The sequence below is a fragment of the Aythya marila genome (assembly GCF_965140915.1).
Source record: "Aythya marila genome assembly, chromosome: 1".
Taxonomy (NCBI): Eukaryota; Metazoa; Chordata; class Aves; order Anseriformes; family Anatidae; genus Aythya; species Aythya marila.
Genome location: NC_139042.1, coordinates 68769101 through 68794071, shown reverse-complemented (window position 1 = coordinate 68794071; position 24971 = coordinate 68769101). Strand labels below are relative to the sequence as shown.

General features: G+C 42.1%; 1 protein-coding gene across 2 annotated transcripts in view; it reads left to right on the top strand.

Moving 5' to 3' along the window:
• ATP10A (ATPase phospholipid transporting 10A (putative)) overlaps positions 1–12702 on the top strand; it is a 111346-nt gene extending 98644 nt beyond the window's left edge. For both annotated transcript variants that reach the window (XM_082751675.1, XM_082751676.1), the window contains 6 exons: positions 3083–3208; positions 7997–8197; positions 10376–10456; positions 10547–10651; positions 10974–11161; positions 11431–12702. In XM_082751675.1, coding sequence (XP_082607801.1) covers positions 3083–3208; positions 7997–8197; positions 10376–10456; positions 10547–10651; positions 10974–11161; positions 11431–12130 — 1401 coding nt within the window. In that variant the 3' untranslated portion in view covers positions 12131–12702. The remainder of the gene's footprint in view (positions 1–3082; positions 3209–7996; positions 8198–10375; positions 10457–10546; positions 10652–10973; positions 11162–11430) is intronic.
• Positions 12703–24971: the final 12269 nt, after the last annotated feature.

Below are 24971 nucleotides of genomic sequence, written 5' to 3'. Positions count from 1 at the left end.
GAGGCACTTCTCTCATCCCCAAAAGAGAGTATGTATATTTATAGGATATATTTACCTACTGTACTACCTAGTGCCTCTGCCTCCTAATGCTAATGCAGCTCAGTTGCAGTGCTAGCACCAGAAGTGGCAATAAGATGCAGAGAATGAGGAAGATACATCATTTCCACAACCTACCTTCTATTTAGTCTGGGTGCAGACAAATTACATGAGAAAAGAGTAGCTCAGTATATGACAAAGAGTTCGTCAGGCAAGATGGGAAGTGTTTCCATCCAGAGAACGTGAGCAGATGAGCATACTCCTTAACTTAGTTACCAGTGGGTGGTTCTCTGCCCCACATTGTGGTTTTTTTCAACGCTGGCTGGATGTTTAGTTCAAAAGGGAGGAAAGGCCTCCTTCACACTGTGTACGAGCTGGTGACAGATTTTTATTCCATGGAGATTCATGAATACTGTGACTTAACTGGGTTAAAAACACAGACTCATGAAATAACAATCTCATGGAACCAATGAACTTGGATGGCAACTCTGTGCATTTTTGACATGCAAATCACCAGAAGCTAGGACAGTACTCTGGAGAAAAGCCAAATGTTTTTCCTATTTGTTTGCTCTTCCAAAGGCATCATCTCTTGGCCCTTGTTGGAAGCTGAATACTAGGGAAGATATGCTTCAGTCTGACCCAGTTGAGCTATTACATTTTTTCTACTTCCTGTTTTAATTGTTGAGTGGGTTTGGTCAAAGTCATCTCCAGTGCAAGTGGAATTCTATCAGTTCTATTCATACAGAAAAATTTCAGGCTTAACATCCATTACAAATGCTTCTTCAGAGATGGTAGCATCTTTAACTTAAACTGGAAGAAGCTACCACAAAATATTCAGACATTCATTGTGCATATGGCATCCCAGCCCTATGGTTCTGACTTTGGTGGATGGAGGGGGCAGGAGGAAAGAAAGTCTTGGATTAAGCTAATGCCAAGTACATTCACTGCTATGTAACAAAGCCCCGAGAGCTTTGCATAGCTTCTGCTGTATCACTCTGCAGGCATGGCTAGGATCCACAGAACCCAGAGGAGACTGTGGGGTCTCCTCCAAGCCATCAATTTTAAAAAGGTCTGCCCCTAGCTCCTTGGGTCTTAGCATCTCTTATCAATTTATCAGTGCTTATCACCTATGTATTAATTCAGATCACTGCCTAACGCAGACATAGGTAATGCTCGTGGTATTTTTTTTAACTCCTCTCCCCATTATGCTACTTTGAACAGAGCTCAGGCACTTAAAATAACTAGTCCTCAAATGCCCCAGGTTTTTGCATGTATTTAAATCTGAAAGCTGTTTGTTCATTAACCCATTAAACTATCTTTTTTTGTTTTTTGTAAATGAAAGTTCAATAGGGTGGAAAATATTTGCAGATCCCATCCTTTGTTCCAAGGTCCTAAGAACTTTGCAGGCCTTCTTACTATAAACAACTGTCAGAATCGTACACATGCAGATACTCAAAAGGCGTTGAGGATTTGGATGTCTAAAACAGCAATACTGTCTGATTTATTTTCTTTCCACATTCTATGGAAGTGTGTGGAGTATGAATCATGTTTTCCTGTGAAAAAGCTGGAAGAAAAAATGTGAAAACGAAGAGGATATTTTGAGGTGAAATAAACATGCAAATGTAATTGGATAATACTGTCTTTCCATATTCCTCACACTAATCAAAATGGAATTTAAAAAAAAAACAACCTGACACTTCTCACAATGCGTTGTGAAGTAATATGCTAGAAACATAACAGGAAAGAAGCTTTAATATTGGAATAGACCGAGATAGGGTGGAGGACAAGCAAGCAGGTGTGGCACAGCTCTGCTCTCAAACTGTGGAGAGCAACTTTTCTGCAAGACAAATAAGGCTGTTGTGTACAGTGACGTTATAACAACTGCATCTCGGTACCTGAGAAATCCCAGTGTGGGTCAAAATATTAAAAAATGTCCCAGTGCTCATATAAATCTACTGCTTAAATTACACTGTATGTATACTTGCTCCTGCGTGCTGTTTCTCCTGCATACTGTAGAGTTTAATAGCTTCTAAAAGCACTTACTGGTCTAAACTGAGCCCTTTTGATGATTTAACAAGAAAGGGGATTAGGAAGAATTAAATGGAAAGAAGCCTTTTGTTCAAAACCACTGCCAAAATAAACCCGACTGAGTATAAGGAAGACTTGGGTCCTCTTGAGATTTTCACCTTTCGTCATGCTTCTGCTGAACTTTGAGAAAAATGTTGATATAAAAATTAAAATTGAAATGTAAAGTAGTATTACATGAAATCTTAATGTGATCCTAGGGATATGGAAAGCCATGAAACAGCTGTGATAACCATTATTTACAAGACCGTCTCATCTAGATGTACAGTGCCTTGAATTTTAGTCAGTCAGAAGTAGAAAGTGGGTGACTCATTTTGTCAATGTGTTTGGCAGGCTGCACTGCCCCAGAGGAGTCTCATCTAGGATGATTTTTCATAGACGGTTTTAGCATGCAATTTAAAAAATCCCTCAAAATACTGATACCTCAGTACATTTGAGTCAATATTGTAAGCCAGGTTTGCAAATTTTATTTTAAAAATAGTATTTTTATTGTTTTGTATTTTAAAGTCCAGTGATTATGATGCAAGCTCTTAACTGCTTATTTCTTATTTTATCTTCTGGAATTTCATTTTGCCCTGTAAGTAACCCTTTGGTTTTAGAGAAAAAGACATTACAGACACCAAGATGTTCACACATGTTAGTACCCTGAGTCTTCATGTTCATGCAACTAATTGCTAGCCGTTCTCCCACCTCTCACTTTCATGCTGCCTGTCACCACCTGGAGTGTGCACCGTAACCTCCTCTGTGCAAGGCCCAGGTCTCCTGGCATGTTCTGCAAAGCCATGGGGTTTGCTTATGGGTATTCCAAGGCCATCGCTGCATTTCACATGCACTGTAGTGGATTTGATGCCTCATCACCACAATTCCCATTGTTTGTATGAGTAGACAAGATGACTAGATACACTGGCGGGGCTGAAAGTGGTGCTTTACAATAACGGTTCCAACTTTTCTCTCATTAAAGGCGGTGATGGCAAGCGACTTTGCAATCCCAAGGTTCCGGCATTTGGAGAAGCTCTTGCTTGTTCATGGCCACTGGTGTTATTCCCGGCTTGCCAACATGGTGCTGTATTTCTTCTACAAAAATGCAGTAAGTGTTTAACTTGGCAGTTTTGTGGCACCACATGTTTCCAGCGTTTATTCTGTGCTAAGTGAGCATTAGGTCAGCCTTCAAACAGTTTATAAATAAGCTGCAAAGAAACTTGCAGAGTTGAAAGACAGCTGGCTGCCATTTGCAAAAATACAAGACCCACTCCATAACAGCTACAGTGTGCTGCTGAATGTGCAAATTAGGTAACAGAAATAACAAGCACTGCTTAAGAAAAGTTTCTTTATAGAGTAGTTTTGCAAAATTTAGCTAGACACGGGAGTCTTTAATGCCAAGGCCATCCAGAACTGGTCCAAAGTAGCAGTTGGGTGTGTTTTCTCTTCCTGACCCTATCTTGTAATCGCTTATGAATCACTGTACATTTTCCCTAGTGACTTGTGATAATTTGAGTCATCTGTGTGTCTCAGATGCCAAGATTTGGAAGATGTTTTTTATTGATTTATCTTATTCCCAACTAACCCAAAGAATTCATTAGAAAGGAAGCACACAGAGGTAAAGAACAGACTATGGGTCTGCGTTTCCTCTCTGGTGCATTCAACAGGAGTTAGTCCAGTACTGGGCACTGAGCCAGTAGCAGCTCAACTCCTTGGCTCTAACAAAGTCCCTTTGCATTGATCTTGGAGTATAAACGTGATTGATTGAAAACTGCTTAACAAGACAACCAAGAATTCCATCAGCTGCGTGGGAGTCACTACCTGGCACACTGATCTGCTCACTTTCAACACCTACAAATCACCCTGGGAGCAAGGGATATGAAGAAGCAGGAAAAAGAAAAGAGCCAGAGCTCTCAGACCTCTGCTTGCTCCAGAGGTCTGTCTGTGTAATGTGTGAACCATGAGTGGAAGAGTGGATTTCATCCTCAGTATCCAAATCTTACTGAGAACAAATGTAGTTCTCAGTTTTGTAAAAGCTGCATTCCAAATTCTATCTAGACCTCAATTTTTTAATCAATGGTAACCTTATTATATAAATTCCTCTTGGCCTGACTAATCTTTTTGATCTCAATCTGAAGGTAGGTTTCTTATCAGAAAAAGACCATTATTTGCTATGAATTTTGAATGTCATAGGAAATGCTAGAGGAATAAAGCATTAATAAACTAGCTTTGTGTTAACAGAAGTATGATAGAATACATTCTGTGGTCTGATCAGAAACTGCATGCAAGCACCCTTCCAGACACAAAAAACAGGGACTGTGAAAGTCTGAATTTCTGCCTGAGTACGGAATAGCAAGCAGATTTAAATAATGTTGCAGTGCATGGAGATCCACCTGTTGAAACACAGCAGTGAGATACATGCTGGTGTTCAAATGCCTGAGTATTAAGGCTTGATACTGAACATCTGTACTCCCACCCCCAGTGCTCTACATTTCAAGATACCCTTTGGTGTGACAATATTGAATCTCATCAACTTCTAAGAAGTGTTTTCAGAGCCATCTTATATTAAAATAAATAAAATAATAATAATGAAGTAATACACGTAAGACATTCCAGCAATCAGCAGCCAGAGCTGTTGTTTATATACCTACATTTTTGTTCAGCCCTTGTAAAATCTTCCATTTCCTTTGGTACAACTTCCCTTGATTACAAGTATTATTTCTCATGCCATTTTTAGTACAATGTTTTCAGAAGGTGCTACCTCAAGGCTAGAATATAATGGCAGAATATGTCTTTGTGTTGGCTCTGCCTTGACAGCTCTCAGAGATTTCTGAGCAATACTTGTTTCTACTGACTCTGAAACTGTAGTGGGATATCCAGCATATAAACGTGAGTATGTCTGACACAGTGCCTGCCCTTAAGGAAGGAATATTCCAAAATGAAAGGTGGGAGCACCTGATCCTTCTGCAAAGAGAAAGTTCTGGATGATTCTCCACAGAGATCAGGACAGCTACACTGCAAATGTTCTGCAAGTTTTCTACTTACTCGTGGTGTTTTTCCCATTTGCTCGCATTATGAAATTTTCCATTCTCCAGTAGAATCTAACTCAAAGTTTAAACTCCAAATTGCTGCAAAAGCCATTTGGAAACTCAGATGGCTTATCCAAGTTGTTTGGCTTGGTAGAGATAATAAAAATACAAATAAAATATAAACCGAAACATAGCTTGACAGGAAATATCTAAGTTGATACAAAGGGATTTCATGAAAACAAACTTCTACTACATAAGCATGTATTACTTGTTCTCCTTTATACATTATGTCTGCAAGAGAGCACTGGACATCTTTTGATATATATTTTTTTCATGGAGGTATTCCAATTTGGGCCAAATCCCTAACAGAATCTCATCTTGGAGAATAAAATAAAATAAAATAAAATAAAATAAAATAAAATAAAATAAAATAAAATAAAATAAAATAAAATAAAATAAAATAAAATAAAATAAAATAAAATAAAATAAAATAAAAAAGAAACCTTTTTTACCTAACATCTAATATAATCTTTATATCAAAAATTTCATTAAGTTTAATTTGTTTTGACTGTTTCTCAGTGGGGGTAATGCACACAAATGAGGACATGCTATGTTTGAGATCAAATTAAACTCTTGTTTAATCCAAAATAAAATTTCACAGGCAAAAAAAAAAATAAATTTGATTCAAGCCTGGTTATTTAAATGTTATTTGTACAGCTTTCTTTGACAGCACTGCTAAAACCCATATTAGAGATGGTATGAAAATTTTCAGCAGACTGTATTTCCATCAAACTACCCGTTTTTGTCAAAGCCAAACTGCTTCCAAGACAGGTTAATTTTAGCAAGGCTCTAGAGAGGAAAATATCTTTGGTCCATGAATAGCAGGATTTTGTTTATTTAAAATGAGCAAGAGAAAGGTATCTAAATCCATGTATTTATTGCAATTCCATTTTGTGAAGACTCGGGAAGTTTTATTGTCCTTTGGGTGTGGAAAGGAAATGAATTTCAAAGTCTGTTCAGTTGTGAAATGAAATTGCTATCTTCCAGCCAACTGTTCAGAAAACAGCAAGCTCTGGTAACTCAGTCTTGTTTTGGGCAAAGGAAGGTATTTTTCCTGAAATATACGCAGCACTTTTAGAAGTGATCCTTAAGAAAATGCAACCGTTTAACTTGTAATAGTCTAGTCTATAATATGGGCTCACAGACTGTGAGGTATGTTGCTACCGATATACAAGCTACTTCAATGTAGTATGAAAATATCACCTGAACATACACATACTGTACATCTCTCTCTCTATATATATATATGCATTTATGTATAGCACGACTAAGCCTTTTATTCTGTGGCAATTTCCCTGTACAAGATACTCTCTTTACAACAGTTTTCACCGGCTAAGCAGTCCATAGCTGCTTTTGTCCCATGCTTGAGTTTCACCCAAATTTTATGGTTCAGATAGCACAGATATACATTTTCCTCTGTAGACTTGAAGATGAAGAAAGGGTTAATATATTCCAGATGGTTGAACATTTTTGAGAACAAAATACTAAAAGAAGAGGAAGTTAAAGGAGAGGTCATGTCATTTCCCTTCTTCTTCGTGGTTAAAATGAGGAAAACCCCTGTGGGACAGTTGCCAAGGTTTTTCTGGTTGCCTTCTATGTAGTGTTAATCACTTTACAAAGACTAATTAAAATTGAAGTTTCAGGAGGACCAAACCTGAGAGTTTATTTCCTTCCCAAGTAAGCTGCCCATCTTTTTCCAGGCCTCAAGTCTCCCCCTCACAGGTGAGATCAGCACCTCTCCGGAGCCCTGAAAACCTCTCACGAGGCAGAGATTGTAGAAGAAATGAGTTCATTGGGTTCATGTGGGCTCACTTCTCAAGCTTATCCAGATCCTTTTAGGTGGCTTCCCTTTCTTCGGTTGTATCAGATGCACCACTCAGCTTAGAGTTGTCTGCAAACTTGCTGAGGATGCACTCCATTAGTGACATTGCACTGTCTGTGTCATTGATAAAGATATTAAACAGCACCAGTCCCAAAGAGACTCCTGAGGGACACCACCCATCACTGGCCTCCACCTGGACATAAAACCACTGACTGGAAACCTCTTTCTGCAGCCATCAGTCAAGTCCTTACCAACTGAATAGTCCGCCCTTCAATTCCATCTCTCTCCAATTTAGAGATGAGGATGTCACGTGGGACCATGTCAGAGGCCTTAAAGAAGTCCAGATAGATGACAAGGGTCAGTCTTCCCTTGTTGACTGATGCAGTTACTCCATCATACCTCAGAGAGCTGCTCATTTTCTGAATTTCAAAGCACAAAGATCAGAATAGTTAAGACAACTGTATTAGACCCTATTGTTTCACATTCCTTGCTTCTGGATGGTCTTGCTCCATGTTGGTCTTGGAAAAATGCTGCATTTACCTTTTGAAGACTAGCTGATCCTCCCAAAACATCTCAAACCAGCAGGAGGTATTATTATGGAAATGTTTATTATTACAACAGTAATGTAAGTGCTAGGGGATCAGTACTCACTTACCTAGAGGTCAACAATGGTTGGGAGATCTTTCTATGTTTAAATTCTCTCAGAGTTTCACTTGAACAGAAAGTTAATTTTGTGTGAAGCCAGCACTAACTCATATGGTCTGAGGTTCCCGAAGCAGTCACTTCAAGGTTTGCCGAACTGTGGCTTAGCTAAGTGGTATGTGCATGAGGAACAGCAAATTCAAGACTATCTTTCATTGCAAAATTCATTCATTTAGAGTTCACAGATGAATCCTTGCAGCACTGGAAGCAGAATGGTATCAGCACACAATGAGATGATGATCCTGTTTCTCCTATATTTACAGCACTGCTGGTTCTCTTTCAGATGTTCGTGGCCCTTCTCTTCTGGTACCAGTTCTACTGTGGTTTCTCTGGCTCATCGATGGTTGACCAGTGGTATCTCATCTTCTTTAATTTATTTTTCTCTTCCCTTCCACAACTGATTACTGGTGTGCTGGATAAGGATGTGCCAGCTGAAATGTTAATAGCTGTACCTCAGCTTTATAAAAGCGGCCAGAATATGGAGGTAAAAACTTCTGCTTTCTGTTTTGTTTTTTTTTCCTAGATCCTTTCAATTTCATCTGGAAACCAACCTGGCTCCTAAAGGGCAGGTGACCAGTAAAAAGGTCCAAGAAGCCACTATTGCTATGTCTCGATATTGCTCATCTTAGTTAAAGTATCTGTGTGACAAAAGTACACTTGAAATAACAACAAAAAAGACCAGCTATATTTTGAAATATGTAGCAGGCAGGAAGCTGGACACTTTAGGTCAGCCTGAGCTGAACACCTACCTCCTGGTCTAGACTCACAAATAGCTACTAAAGTAGATGGTACCTTGTAGACTAATGCAGATTTTCACAGAATTACCTCACCATACCTACTCAAAACTTAAGGCCCCAGTCATTTACAACTAGGCAGAAGACAAAGATGGCTTCAGGAGTAAGCACACAGGCTGATAGACTCTGAGGGAGGTAGTCATCAGCAGATGACAGATTCTGAAAGCTTTTGTTGAAAACACCTTGTCCCATCTGCTTAAATTGTGCAAAGAAGACAGAAGGAATTGCAGAAGGGATTGAAGCAAAACCACTTCTGGTAACAGCTACAATGTGCTTCAGGAAAATCTTTCTGCATGGTAAAACTATCCATACCCAGGCACTGCTTCCAAGGCAAAAAGCCCTTCTTAAAAATGCCTGGCGTTGTGCTGTCTGAGGGGAGACGGTGACTGTTTTGCCTCTCACTGTACACCTGCCCTTGGTACACTACACATCTAATGACATTGCTAGGCATTGTCATGGAAGGATGAAAGGAGAATTTTAAGTGCAAGTTATCTTTAGTACTATAATGCAAGAGCTCTCTTTTTCACCCAGCTTTAGTTTTCCATTTTTTGTATTTCTTCTATTCTACTGCATTGCACTTTAAAGATCTGTAACGTTGCTACCTACCTTTCTTGCCCATTTTTAAGGTGATAAAAACCTTGTCACAGCTTAAGCTTGTTGAGAATTTGTGTCTGCCTGTCTTCAGCTGGCAAACTGAAGAGAGAAATCTCCCACGTTCATAGTGCAATTATTTCTCATAGGCAAACCGAGGACCATTCTAAGTTTTTTTGAAATCTGGTCAGTGCTTTCTCTGAATAGTTTCTAAGAAGGCATTTAAAAACTTGACAAAAGTCCTGCTTGAGGTAGGATGTCTTTCAAAAAGAAATCACCAATTCAATGCCTATAGAATTACAGAATAATTTTGGTTGGAAGGGACTCCTGAAGGCCATCTTGTCCAGCCCCCTGCTCAACCCTGCTAGGTGAGCTTACTCAGGGCTTTACTTAGTCCAGTTATGAATATCTCCAAGAATGGAATTTGACACTCTGAGCAACCTGTTCCAGTGCTTAACCACACGTTATTTCAGTGGACCCAAGAACACCATAATTCTTTCTAAGCATCTTTCAATTCTCATTTTTAGGCTTCAATGAGAGTATTCAAATAGGAAAAGATCCGTGAGGAGCTCAGTGGTTAGAGATGAGGCCTATATCCCAAAACAAATATATACATATTTTGCCATTTACAAACTATTTTTCCTTACACCTGGGTCTTTTTTATGATCATCCACACCACTACAATTGTATAGTGCTTTAACTCAAAATGTTAATTTTGTTTTTAGCAAGCAATTTTATGCACACAGATACATGTATCTAATTCGTTTTTACATATGTATGTATAACATAGCATAAATTCCTGCATGAATTATCACAAAAATCATTGTAGATCTTCCTTTCTAAGTAATGGTGCATATTCTGTTTTCTCTCTTGCAAATATATACTCTGTGCTCATGTGCATATGATATAAAACCCGTTTAGTCTGTGCTCACACCTCAGAGAACTCCTGAAATCAGTGGTCTAACTATTGTGCATAAATTTGGGCATCTTCATAAACGTTTGATGATCTGAGTGTGTGTTATGAGTGTCATAGTCAGATTACACCTTCTAATAGGGAACAAAAAAAAGAAGTTTCTCTCCCTCAGTAGAGTGACTTGCAGATATACTCCTCATACTTCATCCCTAAAGGTATTTAACTAATTGGCAAAGTGTTGAGGATATTTGCACAAGCCCTTAAAAGTGTCCATTGGAATGTTTCCCTGAAAATACCTAACCCAGCAAACAGCATTTTAACTTAGGCTCTGATTTTCTTTTTCATATTTCTTTTGGTGCCACAGGAGTATCAACCACACATGTTTTGGATGAACATGATTGATGCTATGTATCAAAGCCTGGTTTGCTTCTTCATTCCTTATTTTGTAAGTGTTTGGTTTAAGATATTCTATTTTAAACATTTTGAGGAGAACTGGAAACATAGCTTGGGCTAAATTCTGTCTCCTTCTTTGCAGACTTACTATGATTCTGAGGTGGATATTTTCTCCTGGGGAACTCCCATCACCACAATAGCTCTTTTCACCATTATACTACATTTGGCTATTGAAACCAAAACTTGGGTAAGGTACCCACAGTCCACACAGAAACTTACTAGCATATTGTAATTCTTTTCTTAATGCCATTCTTCAAAAACACAAGATGTTCATTTTGTTCCCTCAGCAGACTCCTTTTTTTATCAAGTGCTGTAAATAAACATGAGAAAGATTTTAAACAGTGACTTATGCATTGCTTTGTAGTGTTGTGTATATAATTTTGAAAATATAAAGCTCTAAATTCTTTACTGTGCATGGATTTGGCTTCAGAAATTATTAGCTATTAATCCAGAATCATGTTCCCAGAAAATAAATAATCATTGTTCTTGTTTTGTTGTTGTTGTTCTAGACTTTTCTCCACTGGTCATCTTGCATCTTCAGCATCCTTTTATTTTTCTTTGTGGCTCTGGTTTACAATGCTTCCTGCCCAGTATGCCATCCTCCATCCAATCCCTACTGGACTATGGAAAGGCTGATGGGAGACCCCATGTTCTATTTCACTTGCATTATATCACCAGTCGTTGCATTGCTGCCCAGGTATTGTGTCTTCTCTCATATGTGAAAGTACTTCATACATATGATGGGGAGGACAAGAAAGATTTCTTTTTCCTCTTCCTTTTTTTCTTTTCGTCTTACCAGCCAATTCAATTTTTTTAAACGGGTCGTTACATGAAGTCAGGTTGTCTAGCATTTTCTGTGCTCCTTACCACAGGAATGGACCTATGATATTTGATATTTTCTCTTAATAATACCTCAGGTACTTCCCGTATTTCAGTTCTTTTCATGTTCACATTCTCCTCTTGCAGATTTCTGTACAGAACGCTTCAGGGAACACTATTCCCAACGCAGCTGCAGCTTGGACGCCAGTTGAGTAAACTTCCCCCAGAGATTCGCACCCAGCTCCTGACCAAGTTGAATGTCAAAAAGGAATCAATACATCAGACGCAACTCTTTGCAAACAGTTTCTCACCAAACCTTGTCGCAAATGCCAGTGATTGTTGTAAGGCTTATAACCAAAACGCACCTTTGCCAACATCTCCGAAAGATGAGTCGCTTTTCCAAGAGCACACAAAGGCAGAATATACAACAGATCGGATTGTGGCAGCCTCTCCCCAGGGTGCTCTGCAGTTCTCTTACAGTGAGAACAAACTCCCCTCAGAAACAAGTAGTCAGGATACGTCCATGGGGTTTCATGGCACTTCAGAGATGGATTCACTGTCCATGGGAGCAACTTTCCCATGGAGCCCAGCAGTCGATCAAACAGACTTCAGTTTGTTGAAGTGGATCACATCAACTCCGCTGTTCAGTCGCTTTGGAACTGTTTTACAGGTGTCATCAAGTAGTTTACAAAATGAAACACAGGACACTATGTGTGTGCTTGGCTCTTCTTTGCATGAGGACTTCAAAGGCTTAAAAGAACAGAGCTCAAATAACTTCCAGGACAAAATGAAAGGGACCCCATATGACAGTTGTAAAAGTGACAATTCTGAGACCACCTTTTTATGACATGGGCCTCAAATATATTTATATATTTTCTATTTGCACACATTTATAGTGAGATTACTCTATTTGTTTCCAAAGGTGAAACAGAAAATCAAAGGTACAGAGTGATTATTTAAGAATGTTTAAATACAGTATATTGAAATAAGAGCTTTAAATATAAAAAGAAAACACTTGAATGTTCCATTTATATTGTTTTATTTTTTCATCTCATTTTGTAAGGAAATGCCGTCTCTTTATTTTCAGATGCTTCTCTTTTTTTCTTCTGACACATACTGTAAAAGCAAAGGACCTGTCTACCATATCCAAAAGGATTAGATGCAGCACCGATTACTGGTATCGTTATAGGCCATTCAGTAATCAAGGATGAAAAACCATTAAAATAAATAAGCCTCTGCATTCCATCCATTGTCTGCTTGCCAGAGTGCTTTGTTGCAAGAGCAAACCATTAGGCAAGACAATGGAATTATTATACACCTCTCTGTAAATGCTAACAGTATCTTACCACCGCATTAATAATACTGGTATTTTATAAGAGACACCATATTTTGATATTGCAGCCATAGCATTTTATGTGTCATGATAAAACAATAAATAAATGACCATCCATATTGCAAAGTGACTTCCCAGTCTGGCATTAATAGTATCTCAGCCCTTCACCTGAAGTAGCTAGCATGATACAGGTCGTGACCTTGTATATAGCTGCTTCTCATTTGTGTGCAACTGTGGCAAACAGCTGGTGTCCACTGTGGAGTTGGACTTGGAGAGATCTGTAATTTTTTTGTGCTGGATTCCTACAACAAAGGGGCTGGTTTGGCTGAAGAAGTGAGACCTGCTTGCTAACTGGTAAGCAGGGATGAAAGTTCTCTTACACATCTTTACTGTCATTTCAGCCAGGTTAAAGAAAGCCTTGGAGAGCAAGAAGGGGTATGGCAAGGTCCTAGAGCCTGGTCTGAGACAGGCTAGCCCCAGTACCAAAATCAGGGAGCTTTACTGCTTTTGAGATTGTGCCAGAACCAACCTTACATGGTTGTGGATAGTGCTTCTCAACAAGCTGCCACTGGTGCAGTGATGTATAGCTGCATTGTGTCAACCTGATGGACCCCAAGGGGTTTCACCTCGGAAGGATGCTGGTGTTTTCATACCTAGTCACCACGATTGTGTATAAACCGCCACACTTCCTAGTTTCTTCAGCACAGGTTTTCAGATTGCATCTGCCTTGTTTACCATTGATTGTGTAAGGCCATAGCTTGTTCATGTCACGTACCATTTCTTGGCAGCACAGTGCCAGGCAGTTTGGCTCCCACAGGACTGCCTCAACCTGTTAAGCCATGGTGTCTACCATATGTCACTTTCTAATGCGCTTGGGATCTTTTTTTAAAAAAATTATATACATTGGCCTCTTCCCCAAAGACAAAATTGGTAGTAAGGAAGTGGAAAATGCCAATGAAACAAAGAGATGAAAGCAATCTAAATAAGACCTATCAGTCTGTAAACATTACCCTGATTAGACGTGACACATCAACATGTATCTAAACTATGTTTTGGAATTAGAATTAATTAGGGATGGAACATTTTGGAATTAGGGACAGAGCAAAGATGCTAAAAGATTCGTGGGATTGCCAGTCTCTTGTGTGAACAGTTTTAAACATGTGATTGACACTTGAAGTTCAGGTTCAGCAAAGGCAGCCAGGCATTGGCACCATCGATGCCAATGAACAAGCTTGCTACTCTAGGCCTTGAAAGCAGGGGAGAGGTGTTGTCCTGCCCTCAAAACACTTTTTTGTCTGCTCTCTGGAAAGGGAGCCTGTATGACTCAGCTCAGGTGGAGAAATCTCCTTCTCCACTTTCTCTAGTTGGGACACCTATTTCAGACACCTCTACTTGTCTCTCTATCAAACCCAGCCCCCTAGGTCTTGATAGTCACTCTGTTGGGATGATATTGCAGGTATTTTTTTGGCAAAGTTAGTTAGCTGTACGTAACACAAACTGTGCAGCAGTTGCCATTCTAAATAATTCATCGATGTGGTGCTGCAGTATCTTGATGTCAGAGGGGAAACTGTAAATACTGCCATCTGGTTAGGAACGTTGCCTCACTTGTAAGACAGGGTCTCACAGAAGGACACAGTGTGAGATAACAGGTAGGTATCCACAGGCTTGCAAGATGTTAAATGCCCTCTTCAGTGATGAATGTCCTGGGGTTGTAGCAGGAGTGTGTGATGGACGTCAGGTGTGTGTGCCCTTCCCCACTTACTGCAGCAGCCTAGGCAGGTGGGCGAGGGCCTCTCAGGCTCTTTGACTCATCCTCAGCTTTCCACAGCCCATTTGGTGTCCCACAGTGTTCAAAGCAATGTTTTGTGGCTCACACCAGCTGACCACTGGTCTGTAGCACTGCTATGAAAAGAATTTAAAATACACACACATTTTCTGCTTGTGCAATCCAAATTTAGGCTCTGGTTGCGAGTGAAAGCTGTCATGGCACCTCAGTGCTAGATACCTTTCTTCGAAAGGCTGGGGAGGCCAGTACCGACCAAGGCCGGATCCCTGTGAGACGCGGCAGTGTGCAGGTATGCTGGGATGAACACTGCCTTGTAGCGTTTGCAGGCTAAATAAGACAAAGCCGCTTAAGATCCAGCACAGCTAGCAGGTAACAGAGATGGAAATTGAGTCCTGGTTTTATTATTTGACCAGGCTGTGCTCTCTGCAGCCTCCCCCAGACAGTTGTAAGTTCCCCTCCTACAAGCGGTGCTTTGAGGGCTCGACTACTGCTCCTGGCCCCGGGCCTGCTCGAAATCTCTCCAAAAACATTGCAACACCTCAGGAACCTAAGAAAAGTTTTACTGATTACAAAAATGCAGCCACTCTAAGGCAAAACATGGAGGCATGAACTGTTTTATCCATTCATACAGAAATAATGCTCTCCACTGCAGAGCCTTCATGGGACAGGCCTGGTGCTGGCAGCAGAAAGGGCTGGAGTACCCCAGGGCTTTGGTCCAGCACCCTATATGAAGATACCTGCATCAAAACGAATGTCCTTCCATGCTAGCAGTGCCTTGTGATGCAAGATCTGGTTTTGTTGCTGGGTTTTCAGAATTTGAAAGTCATTTGTGGAGGTGAGGGATAAAAGTGTTGCTTTGGGGCCGAGAGCTGCTTGTGCACTGCCAGACAGTTGTGTTAGTTGCCACTACGAATGAACGTGTGAGCATTACACCGGTGTCATGAATGTAGGGAAACTCAATGTTCCTGTAGATCATTGCAGCAGCTTCTGTTTCTGCAGTTTTTTGGTGGTTTTGTTTGTTTGTTTGTTTGTTTTCCCCAGCTGGGAATCAGGCCTTGATAACTGCTGCGTTTTGTTTGAAAAAAGAAGATACTTAGAGATATGTTTTGAAATACATTAAGTGTAAATGCTCCCTTTGCACTAAAAGATAAAAAATCTTATTATGGTGGCAATCCTGCAAACATCTATGAGTTTAATCTGACATAAACCAAATAATCCCACTGACCTTAATGGCACACAGTGACTTCAGCGGGATTGCTTGCACGCTTGCAGATAGGAAGATCCATAACACTGAGGCCTCCATGTGCCAGAAGTACTCAGCAAGATACCTAGGGCACAGAACCAGGTCAAAGTAAGCAAGATGTCTCCATTTTTTAGGGGGAGATAAATTCTAAAACGGTACAAATAAAATGTAATTTTAACCACAGAGAGGAGGGGGAAAAAATCACATTTGGAAAGAAAATACCAAGCAAACTAATTCTTTTCATTTCAAATCAAGTTCTCTCTTCAGCTGCCAGAAGACAAACATCAAAGCATATTACTTGCTGGGCCTTAGGGCCTGACAACAATTTGAAGCTGCTATTAATATTTGAAACAGTTTAAGAAACTAAATACCAATAGCTTTCTGAAGCTGTATACATTGATTTTAATAAAATAGAAATAAATTTATAAAGTTATTCCTGTCTGTGCAATTGAACAGTTGTCATATTTTATGAAACTTTAGATTCATGAGGCCAATCCTCAAGAAGCACACAGCTGCTTTTATGAAACAATTCCACGAGACCGTTAAAACAATACTCAATTTCAGTCTATGGCCAACACTGCCTCGAGTATTTGCACTGAACCCTGCAAGCGCTTTTACATCTGCAAGGCTTTGCCAGATGAAGCAGTCCAAGCTGAAATTAATGACTGAGAAGAGCGCTGTGAATTAAAGCATCACTGTGGTCCATTTTTCTTGCTCTCATTTGTTGGAACCAACTTCTTTGTGATTTATCCACGTACAAAATTCTCTTGGATGCATAGAGGTCTTTGAGAAATATCCAGAACCCTTCTATCAGGTTAGCACTCTAACCTCAGAAATAGGATCTCACACACACGCCAGAGCAGAGGAACTAAGCGTATAAATGTCAAAACAAACAAAACAACACTCAGGTATTTTTTTACAAGATGCTCCAGCTGTAGATCGCTGCTCTGTGGGCCAACAGTCACACACCTGTTTGCCATACTTTGGCATCAGATCTAAAACCATGATCACATCCCCTGATGGTCCTTAAATGATCTTTTATGCTTTTCATAGACTGGAAAACTGATGATAGTGCTGACTCCTCACTGTGGTCAGTTTGTCTTGATTTAATTGCTTTCTTCATGAGGAGATCTCATCCTTTGACCAGCTAAATTTCCTTAGATCCTTTCAAAATATTCAACCAGAGACTGCTCTTTCTTCCGTGATAAAACTTTTCCATCTACCTTGCACTGAACCTTGGCTTGTAATTTACTGGTACTCAGTTCTGCCTGGGTCTGCAGTCTGTTCTTGCTCCCCGTACTTCTGCAGGCTCTACCGACCCAATTAATCAGTGCTGTTTCGTCATGTCGTGGCCTTGCTTTCTAGTGTCACACTCAAATTTGGCTCCATCCAAGGCTTACACAACCCGTATGTTGTAGGCTGGTCACCCAATCCACATGCAGCAGATATGGAGGATTTGAGGAGTTTTATCCATTAAAGGTGCTACACAAAAGGGGTTTGTACTAATACCAGTTGCAGTATATGGGTGCATTAAGCTTAAATTAAATTATACCCAAATTGCACATGGTTGAATCATCTCAGAGTCACACTTCCTGTCCTAATCCTAATCCTAAAATCCGCATCAAAACCTGAACAAAAGACAGGAATAACTTCACATTTTTGAGTTGTTGATTTGAACTGCTCAGCACCTCAGGCTTTATTCAGTCTCACATTAAATTTAGATGTGTGCTTCTGTAATGAATGTGTGTGGATGTTCAGGAAGCCAGCACTGATACAACAGCCCATGCCCTGCAATCCATACCAAAGACACTGCAGAAGCCACTAGAGACAGGTTTATGGAGATGCAGTGTAGCAGGGAAGGAGAATTGTTGATGGATGCTGTTCAGCAGTCCCAAGGCAGACAGAATGATGAGGGAAACCTCAGAGCTTTCCAGCTGTGTTGTTTTCACACAGTGTTTCTTCACAACTTCCTGCTGGCAGGCTCCCCTGCACAAACCTTAGACCTCACTAGATCTACACCACGGGTGAATTTGTCTCCTTGTCTCTGGCTGAACACGGCTAAGGGGGTTGGATGCCTGGCCAACATTGAGCAACGCAACTGTACTGACTTACTTGGAGGCTGGAGGTGTTTGCATTCATTCCCTATTAGCTAGTACTTGGTACGTTTACTTCCTTCCAGCCCATAAAGCCAATAAACTTCCCAACAAAGTGCAGAAGCTCATGAAGGGGTGGTTTCCTGCACTTGTCCCCTCAGGGGCCATCACAGTGTCCTGTAACAGAGGCAGCCCTGTTGTAGATGTCTGTACAGAAGGGTCAGCACAGTAGTGCAAACCTGCCTTGTCCAGCTCCCCTGTTTTATTCCTATCCACAGGGTCATTTCTGGACTCAGCTCCTTCACCATTGCATAAATATTTCATTTTTTTTCTCCCACACCTCTCAGTATTAATTCTGGCCATTGTAACGCCCCTGGGATGGCTGTGCAAAAGGATGCATGTGCAGTCAAAGATGCTATGGGATGCTCTATGTCTCCACAAGGAGTGGCGGCTGGAGACAGCCCCAGTGTGTCTTCAGTTTAAAGGGAAAAAAAAAGAAAAAAAAAATTCCTTTTGCCCTGACTTTAGAGGTTCATCATAGGGAAAGACATGCAAATGTCTCTAATTTGGGACATCCTGAAGTAGACAGGTATTTTCCTGTGCTGTGAAATGCTGGAGTGTATTGCACATTTCAGATGGATCTCTGGTGATTTGTGTACTTCAAAATGGGTTTCCTGGGGCTCTTGTGGTCCCACAACCCCAAGATCCAGCATCAGAAACCACTATTCAAATCGGTGATGATGCCACAAAGGCTGCATTTTATTTACATGGGAAAAGAACAGTTAAAGATTTTTCTATACAGCTGTGTGAGGAATTATCTCTATTTTAAGCAGCAGCTCCCACATGCTTTTAGGTATGGCTGTTTGCTCTGTGCAGTAATGTCTCCCTTGATATATAAAGTGCAGCACTACATAAATCCTTCCAGAAGGAGGGCTCGGCACCAGCAGCCAGCTCCTGCAGCCAGTTCTGCGGCTCTGAGGACTTGAGCTAGCTCAGCTCTTCAAGTCCTGCTTCATCAGCTTGTCCTAACGCCCAGCGGCGATTTAGCCTGCTAAGGGCTCTGACTAAACACGAACCTTGTTAAAAGCAGATTAAAGTCTTCGACATTCAGCTCAGTGTTCCCAGTGTTACTGCAACGCGTACAGCGCAGGCATGGATATAGTTTGCCAGTGAATACGCAGCATTGGAGGAGACTGGAAAAAGTGTCAATGAAGAGCTGGCACTAGGTGAAAACAAGTTACCAAGTGCTTAATTCATTTTGCAGAAGTGTGGCCCTGTGCTTTAAAGCCTGATCAGTATCCAGGGCATTGCTCCAAGATGCATGGGGCAGGGAACAGCCTCCAGCATCAGCACCAGCTGGGGCGATTTGTGCCTCACACCCCGGCTCCAGGCCCTCATGGGCCCTGGAAACCAATGCTGTGCTGCTGACATTGAGGCCAGTAGTGCTCAGCTTGAAAGGTCTCGGCAGTAAGATATCGCCAGTGACAGAGCCCAGAGAGGCTGTGGGGTCTCCTCCTTGGGGATCTCCAAAAGCCGCCTGGAGATGGGCCTGGGCAGCCTGCGCTGGGTGGCCCTGCTGGGGCAGGGCTGGGGCCTGGTGGTCTCCAGAGAGCCCTGACAGCCTCAGCCCCTCTGTGACTTTGTGAGTGTAAGCAACAGAGGAGAGCAGTCTCCAGGGCCCTTTGGTTCATGAAAGCAGTGGAGAAGCCTCTCAACCAATTCTACATTTGGTCTCCATACCCACCACAGCTGCCCACTGAAGGAGATTCAGCAGCAGCCGAGACTGCTCTCATGCTCACCTTTCCCTGCAAACTCTTAGAAACTTGGCAGAAAAACTGGCGATATTCAGCTTTTCCCTCTACATACCTGAAAATGTAAAGCACTTTTCTTTCATCAAATTGCTGGTGAAAACGTGAGGGTTAATTCCAAGTGAAAACAACCTTTTTAAAGCTACATGTCTGCCAGTATTTATATTTATTTAAAGCCCAAATTTCTGACAACCCCCTTCATACAGCCCTGTGTACTACTGTAGCTGCACAAACCAAATTTATGCTGAGTGGGCTGGGTGTTTGCAGTTTGTAAGATCCCTGTCATTTTGCAGACACAATTAAATTTGTAGCTAGTTTGTTTTGCTAACCCCCCAGGAACTCAATACCAGTGTTATAGCTGGAGGAGGTTCAGCATTCAGCTCCAAATAAGCTGACAGAAATAGAAAGTTTGGGTTGGCGTATGCTGGAAACAGGGCAAATGATCACACCGTGGGAGAAATTACGGGCAAGGGGTCCTCTCCCCTGTGTGCGCGTGGAAACGATCGAGATGAAGGAAGGTATCAGGAGCTGCAGTTGACCTGAAGATCTCTCAGATTTTGCAGTGAATTTTGAGGTTTGAGTAAATCAACTTATTTATATTGGTTTGTACTGGTGGGGTGTGTAACCTCATGAATAAGGATGGGGTGCCACAAACCAGCAGCCATGTAGGCCTCAATGACAGCACTCATCAGAGGGTGTGCATTGGCAGTGATGGGTGAGACCTTTGGCCACCTCCCTCTCTTTCCAAGCCAAACCTCGCAAGGAGGTCATGAATCAGTCAGCAGGAACAGCAGCATCATCCTCCAGTTTTGCCTTTCCACGTAGGACTTTGCAGTGTCATCTCACGTGCTGCAGCCTGGGTTCACTCTGTGCCCCAGAGGTCTATTACAAGAACAAAACCTACAATATCACATTTTTGCAAAAGGTTGGGCAGAGAACAAGGACCAGGTCCAGGACACGAGTACCCCCTGGGGCTGTGAGCACCTGGGGATGCTCCACCAGATGAACAACTTCACAGGCGCAGGTGCACTGACAGTACTTTCTGTCCATGGCACCCTGGGGTGGAGGAGAAAGCTTTCATTTTTCAAACCCAGCAGAGAGAAGCACGCAGACTTCTTCAGGTTTAAGTAATAGGCTCTTGAACAGTTCTTAAAGATAATTTATCAGAGGCATTGTCTGAAGAGAGGAGCAATTTGCATTTTCACTTGTTCCTACTTTGTTGGGAGCAGGAAAAAGTCAAGGGGAAATTTAAGTGGCCGTATTACCACAGTGTAGGCTTTTCTTTCTTAGTCAGCTGCTTGAAGTTCAAAAGCCCTTTTGTCCCTCCATCATGCCAACAAAAAGAAGCCTTCCCCCCGTTAGGAAATCTGGCCCCATCCCTCTCTCCTGTGGTTAACAATTTTCCATGCAGGGCTTTCCATTCCCAGAGCTCTACAAATGGGTGCAGGGGTGTGCTGCTGGGCTTTGGGCACAATAAAGAAACAACAAGGAAGCCAGAAGAGAAAGGAGAATAGTGGGGGGAGTAAGTTTGTTTCTGGCATCAATGCAGAGGTGCAAGCCACGGCAGGAAAAGCAAAACGGCTGAAGAGGTTTTGCAAAAGCAGAATGAGAAGAGGCAGCCCCTGCTTCCCCAGGGGTACTGCCGGAGGAGGTGGTGCCCACCAGCCTGAGTCCTGCAGGACTTCACCCCAAAAACCTCCTGTTACTGCCCACATTACTGCACCGGCGATGGGAGCTGCAGCTTGCTCTGCCTGCCATGCTGCTGCTTGGTTTTTGGAAGGTGTTTTCTTTCTTTTCCTCTCCTTGGTGGCACGTGTGGTTCTGTAAAACCTGACATTCAGCAACCTCACCCCACTCTGGTCCTCTGCAACCACAGTGGAGTCTTGTTTATAGGGGAGTGAGCCACCTTCCCAGCCTAAATTACCTCTGTGATGTGATTCATTCAACAGGCATCAATTGAGTAAACCACAGCACTTACACTTGGGTGCCATCTTTATATGAGCCAGGGAGGGCAGGTTGGGACAGCAGCATCTTTCCCCTGAATCAACACCACTGGAAAGAGTACTCAAGCTCTCCATCATGGACAGGGCAGTGGGATGTAGCAGGACATGAAGGGATGCTGTGGGATTCAGGAGGGGGGGAACTGGGTCAGTGCAGGGCTCTCCTGGCTGCTGCTGAAATGATGATGCTGAAACAAGGAAAGCTCAGCCTTTGGCTTTCCTCTCACTCCACAGGCTGCGTTCACTGGGGTCACCCTGCAATTTTCTTCCACAAATCACTGAAAAATTGTATGACGTTTTTTTATTAAACTGCCGGCACTTTAATTTGCTTGCCTTTGAGGGCATTGATTAAGTCAGGAACACAGCCTGTCCATCTAGGAATGAGTTAGCTGCCTTTTTATTTATTTGCATTCTCAGTAGAAAAAAACAACATTTTTTTAAAGTGTTGGTTTCCTTAAAAAATATCAAACAAGCAATTAAGGCAAAATCAAGTACATTCTCACTCACATAAGTTGATTCCTGTCAGCTGAATTGATTTAGAAAGGCATTAGCAGATTTCTGTGCTTTTTTGTTGCTGTTGTTATTTTCTAGATGAGGTATTTCTAGAGCACATAACACATATAGGATGTACAGCAAGAATCCAGCAAAGTATTGTGTGTGATTGCGAGGCAGCTGACCCTAAATCTTGCTTTTAGCTTCGCCACTCACTTCTTTTTCCTTTTTTGATTTATATTTTTAGCAGAAGCTGCACCCCCTGAGCCTTGCTCCAGAGGGAAATGCCCGTCCCCATGCAGCACTCTGCATCTCCGGGGAAATATTTAGCAAAATTTGGGATCCTGCCATTACCCTGTCAGGCAGTTCACACCCACCTTGGCACTGCCACTATTTGGGGGTGCCCTCGCCGCGTGGCAGAGGCTGATGCTGCCTGATGCCCAGGCAGGAAGGCTTTCCACCTCCTGCACGGGGCACAGTCACTTGTGGCAGGTCGACCCGCTGACTCACAGCTGATAACAGATTTGGGAGGCGCGAGCCGGAGTGGTACAGCTCCTGATGCCTGGGTTTGTCCCATTTCCTCTAGCCACGGCTAAAAGAGGATCCCTTGCGCCAAGAAAAATCCTTTAATTAGTTCCCACATTTACAGGAAGCCCTGGAAACCTGGCCTCGGGTATTTTGATCACAAATACATCAGGCGACTGGGGAAATCTGTGGGAAACACTGATCTTTTCTTTTCTATTCTTTTCTTTTTTTTTTTTTTTTTTCTTTATTTTTTTCAGCAGTTGATGCAGTGCAGCCCACATGGTGTGGGAGGCGGGATGCCTGCAGGGAGCAGGATGCGGCCAGGGGCAAAGCAGCCGTGCAGATGGGTTCATTTGTCCTGACCGCGGCGCTGTGCAGCGCCCGCCACGTATAGCATCCAGATTTAATTCATCTTCGTCTGGCTGTACAGATTACCAGTGGGATTAATATACCAGTGGGATCAATATACGTACCTTGTCCCCTGCCCTCACGTCTCAGCCATTCTCAGTAAGCTGAGAGGACAGTGGAAAACCTCCGCATTGCCTTTTTTTTGCCTTGTTTTTTTTTTTTTTTTTTTTTTTTTCCTTTGGCATTAGGTTGTACACAAACATGAAAACGATTAAATAACATGCCTTTCAGGGCATACATTTCATAATACCATAGAGAGCATAAGCTTTTAAAGCAATTCTCTCCCCTAAAATTAAAACAAACTGCTCCAAATAGCATTTTTAAGGCTCAGCGGAGGCCGGGGGATGCTGATTTCCATGCTACTCCTGTGTGCCCTGTTAGCAGACATTGAGAAACATATGCAGTTTCCTTAAAAAAATGCAGTTAGGAAGTCATCGCCCATTCCTCAAACGATTTCACAACGTGTGCACTTGCACCACAAGGACAAAATCCTGAGTAAAGCCTCCAAGTGCACACAGGTGTGTGGAAAAGCCATCGATGGGGGTCCTTGAGGGAATCATCCTGCTCCCAGGAGCTGGCTCTTGGCCCTGGGGTGCAGGAGGGGAGGGCTGGCACGGGAGCTGTTGGGCAGTGGGGATGGACTTCATCCCAGTAGGAGCAACTGAATAAAAGGGCTGAGATCAGACAAGAGAGCGCAGAGGACCCGGAGCCTTAGGGAGGCAGATGGGACATCAGCAGTTGGAAATGGCATGGTTGGGTTTTGTGTTTTTTTTTTTTTACAATACCTGCATGTCCCTACAGGATTTTTGCAAACCCCACACATCTATCACAATAACCCTTTGCAGGAAATATATATATATATATAAAATATATATATATATATATATATATATAATGTATATATATAAAATAACTTAAGAGTTTCACAGTCTTAAAGCAGTGTTAACATTTCCTTCCATTTTCTTCTTTCTGTAAAATTGGTATCATGGTACCAGAAATTCAAATGTAACTATACCAAGGAGAGAAGAAGATCATAATTAATCAATGTTGTTTTCAAAAACACCTGCTTTTAGGGCTCAATAACATCTTGACTTTATAACCCAGTGCCTTGAGGCTTAGCAGGACTTGAAGGAAATGCTGTGCCCCGCTCCCATTGCCTCCTACCCCTGGGCCAACAAACACCGAGGAGAGGCTGCGGGGCTCCCAGAGGAGCCCAGGACCCTGCACATCCACATTTCCCTGCTCGCTCTCAGTGAGCAAACAAAGCCCAACGTGAAATCCCAGGCAGAGCAATTTTCATTACAGCTCTCTTCCAGCAGAGCCCCCGTGTGATTTCAAAGAGCAATATTGATCTAGGGTATATTTTGATAACAAAGGTATGCATTATGTTTGCACAACTAAAGCGCTTTTCAAAAACAGGCACTTGTCGAAAACAGAAAAATTGTGTTTTGACTGCACGGAGAGACCCGCATATTCCACATTTAACTACTGTATTTTTGCCCAGGAGTCATTTCGTTCCATAGCAATCTTTTAACACAGTTAGCAGCATTTAACTCGGCATGGAGCATAATCGTAGCAGTCACCTATTTGTCTGATGGAGCTGGTAAACTGGAAGCCGCACGTGCACAAAAGAAAGGAGAAGAAAGGGGCTGAGCCCGGAGAAGCACGCGGGCAACCAGCTGCGGTCTGAAACTGCGGGCTTCTGCTGGTAAAAGGTAAGAAACAGGACAGAGGATTTCAGTAACAAGCTCTTGCAGGGACAAAAAGGTGACTGGGAGGGTTTTTGGAGCTTTGAGGCTACAAGTCCTGCAAGGCAGGAGAGATGATTGCCTTCAGCAGTAAGCAGAAGAAAGCATGTATTTAAAAGCCCAGCAGGAATTACTTCTGCTACCCAGGCCTCCCCAGCTTGGTTTGCAGGTCACACTCTGTTAGATTTCAGTTCACGGCTGCTTTTCTTCTGCCATTGTCTTCAAGGTGGACAAGGAAAGACATGAGGACAC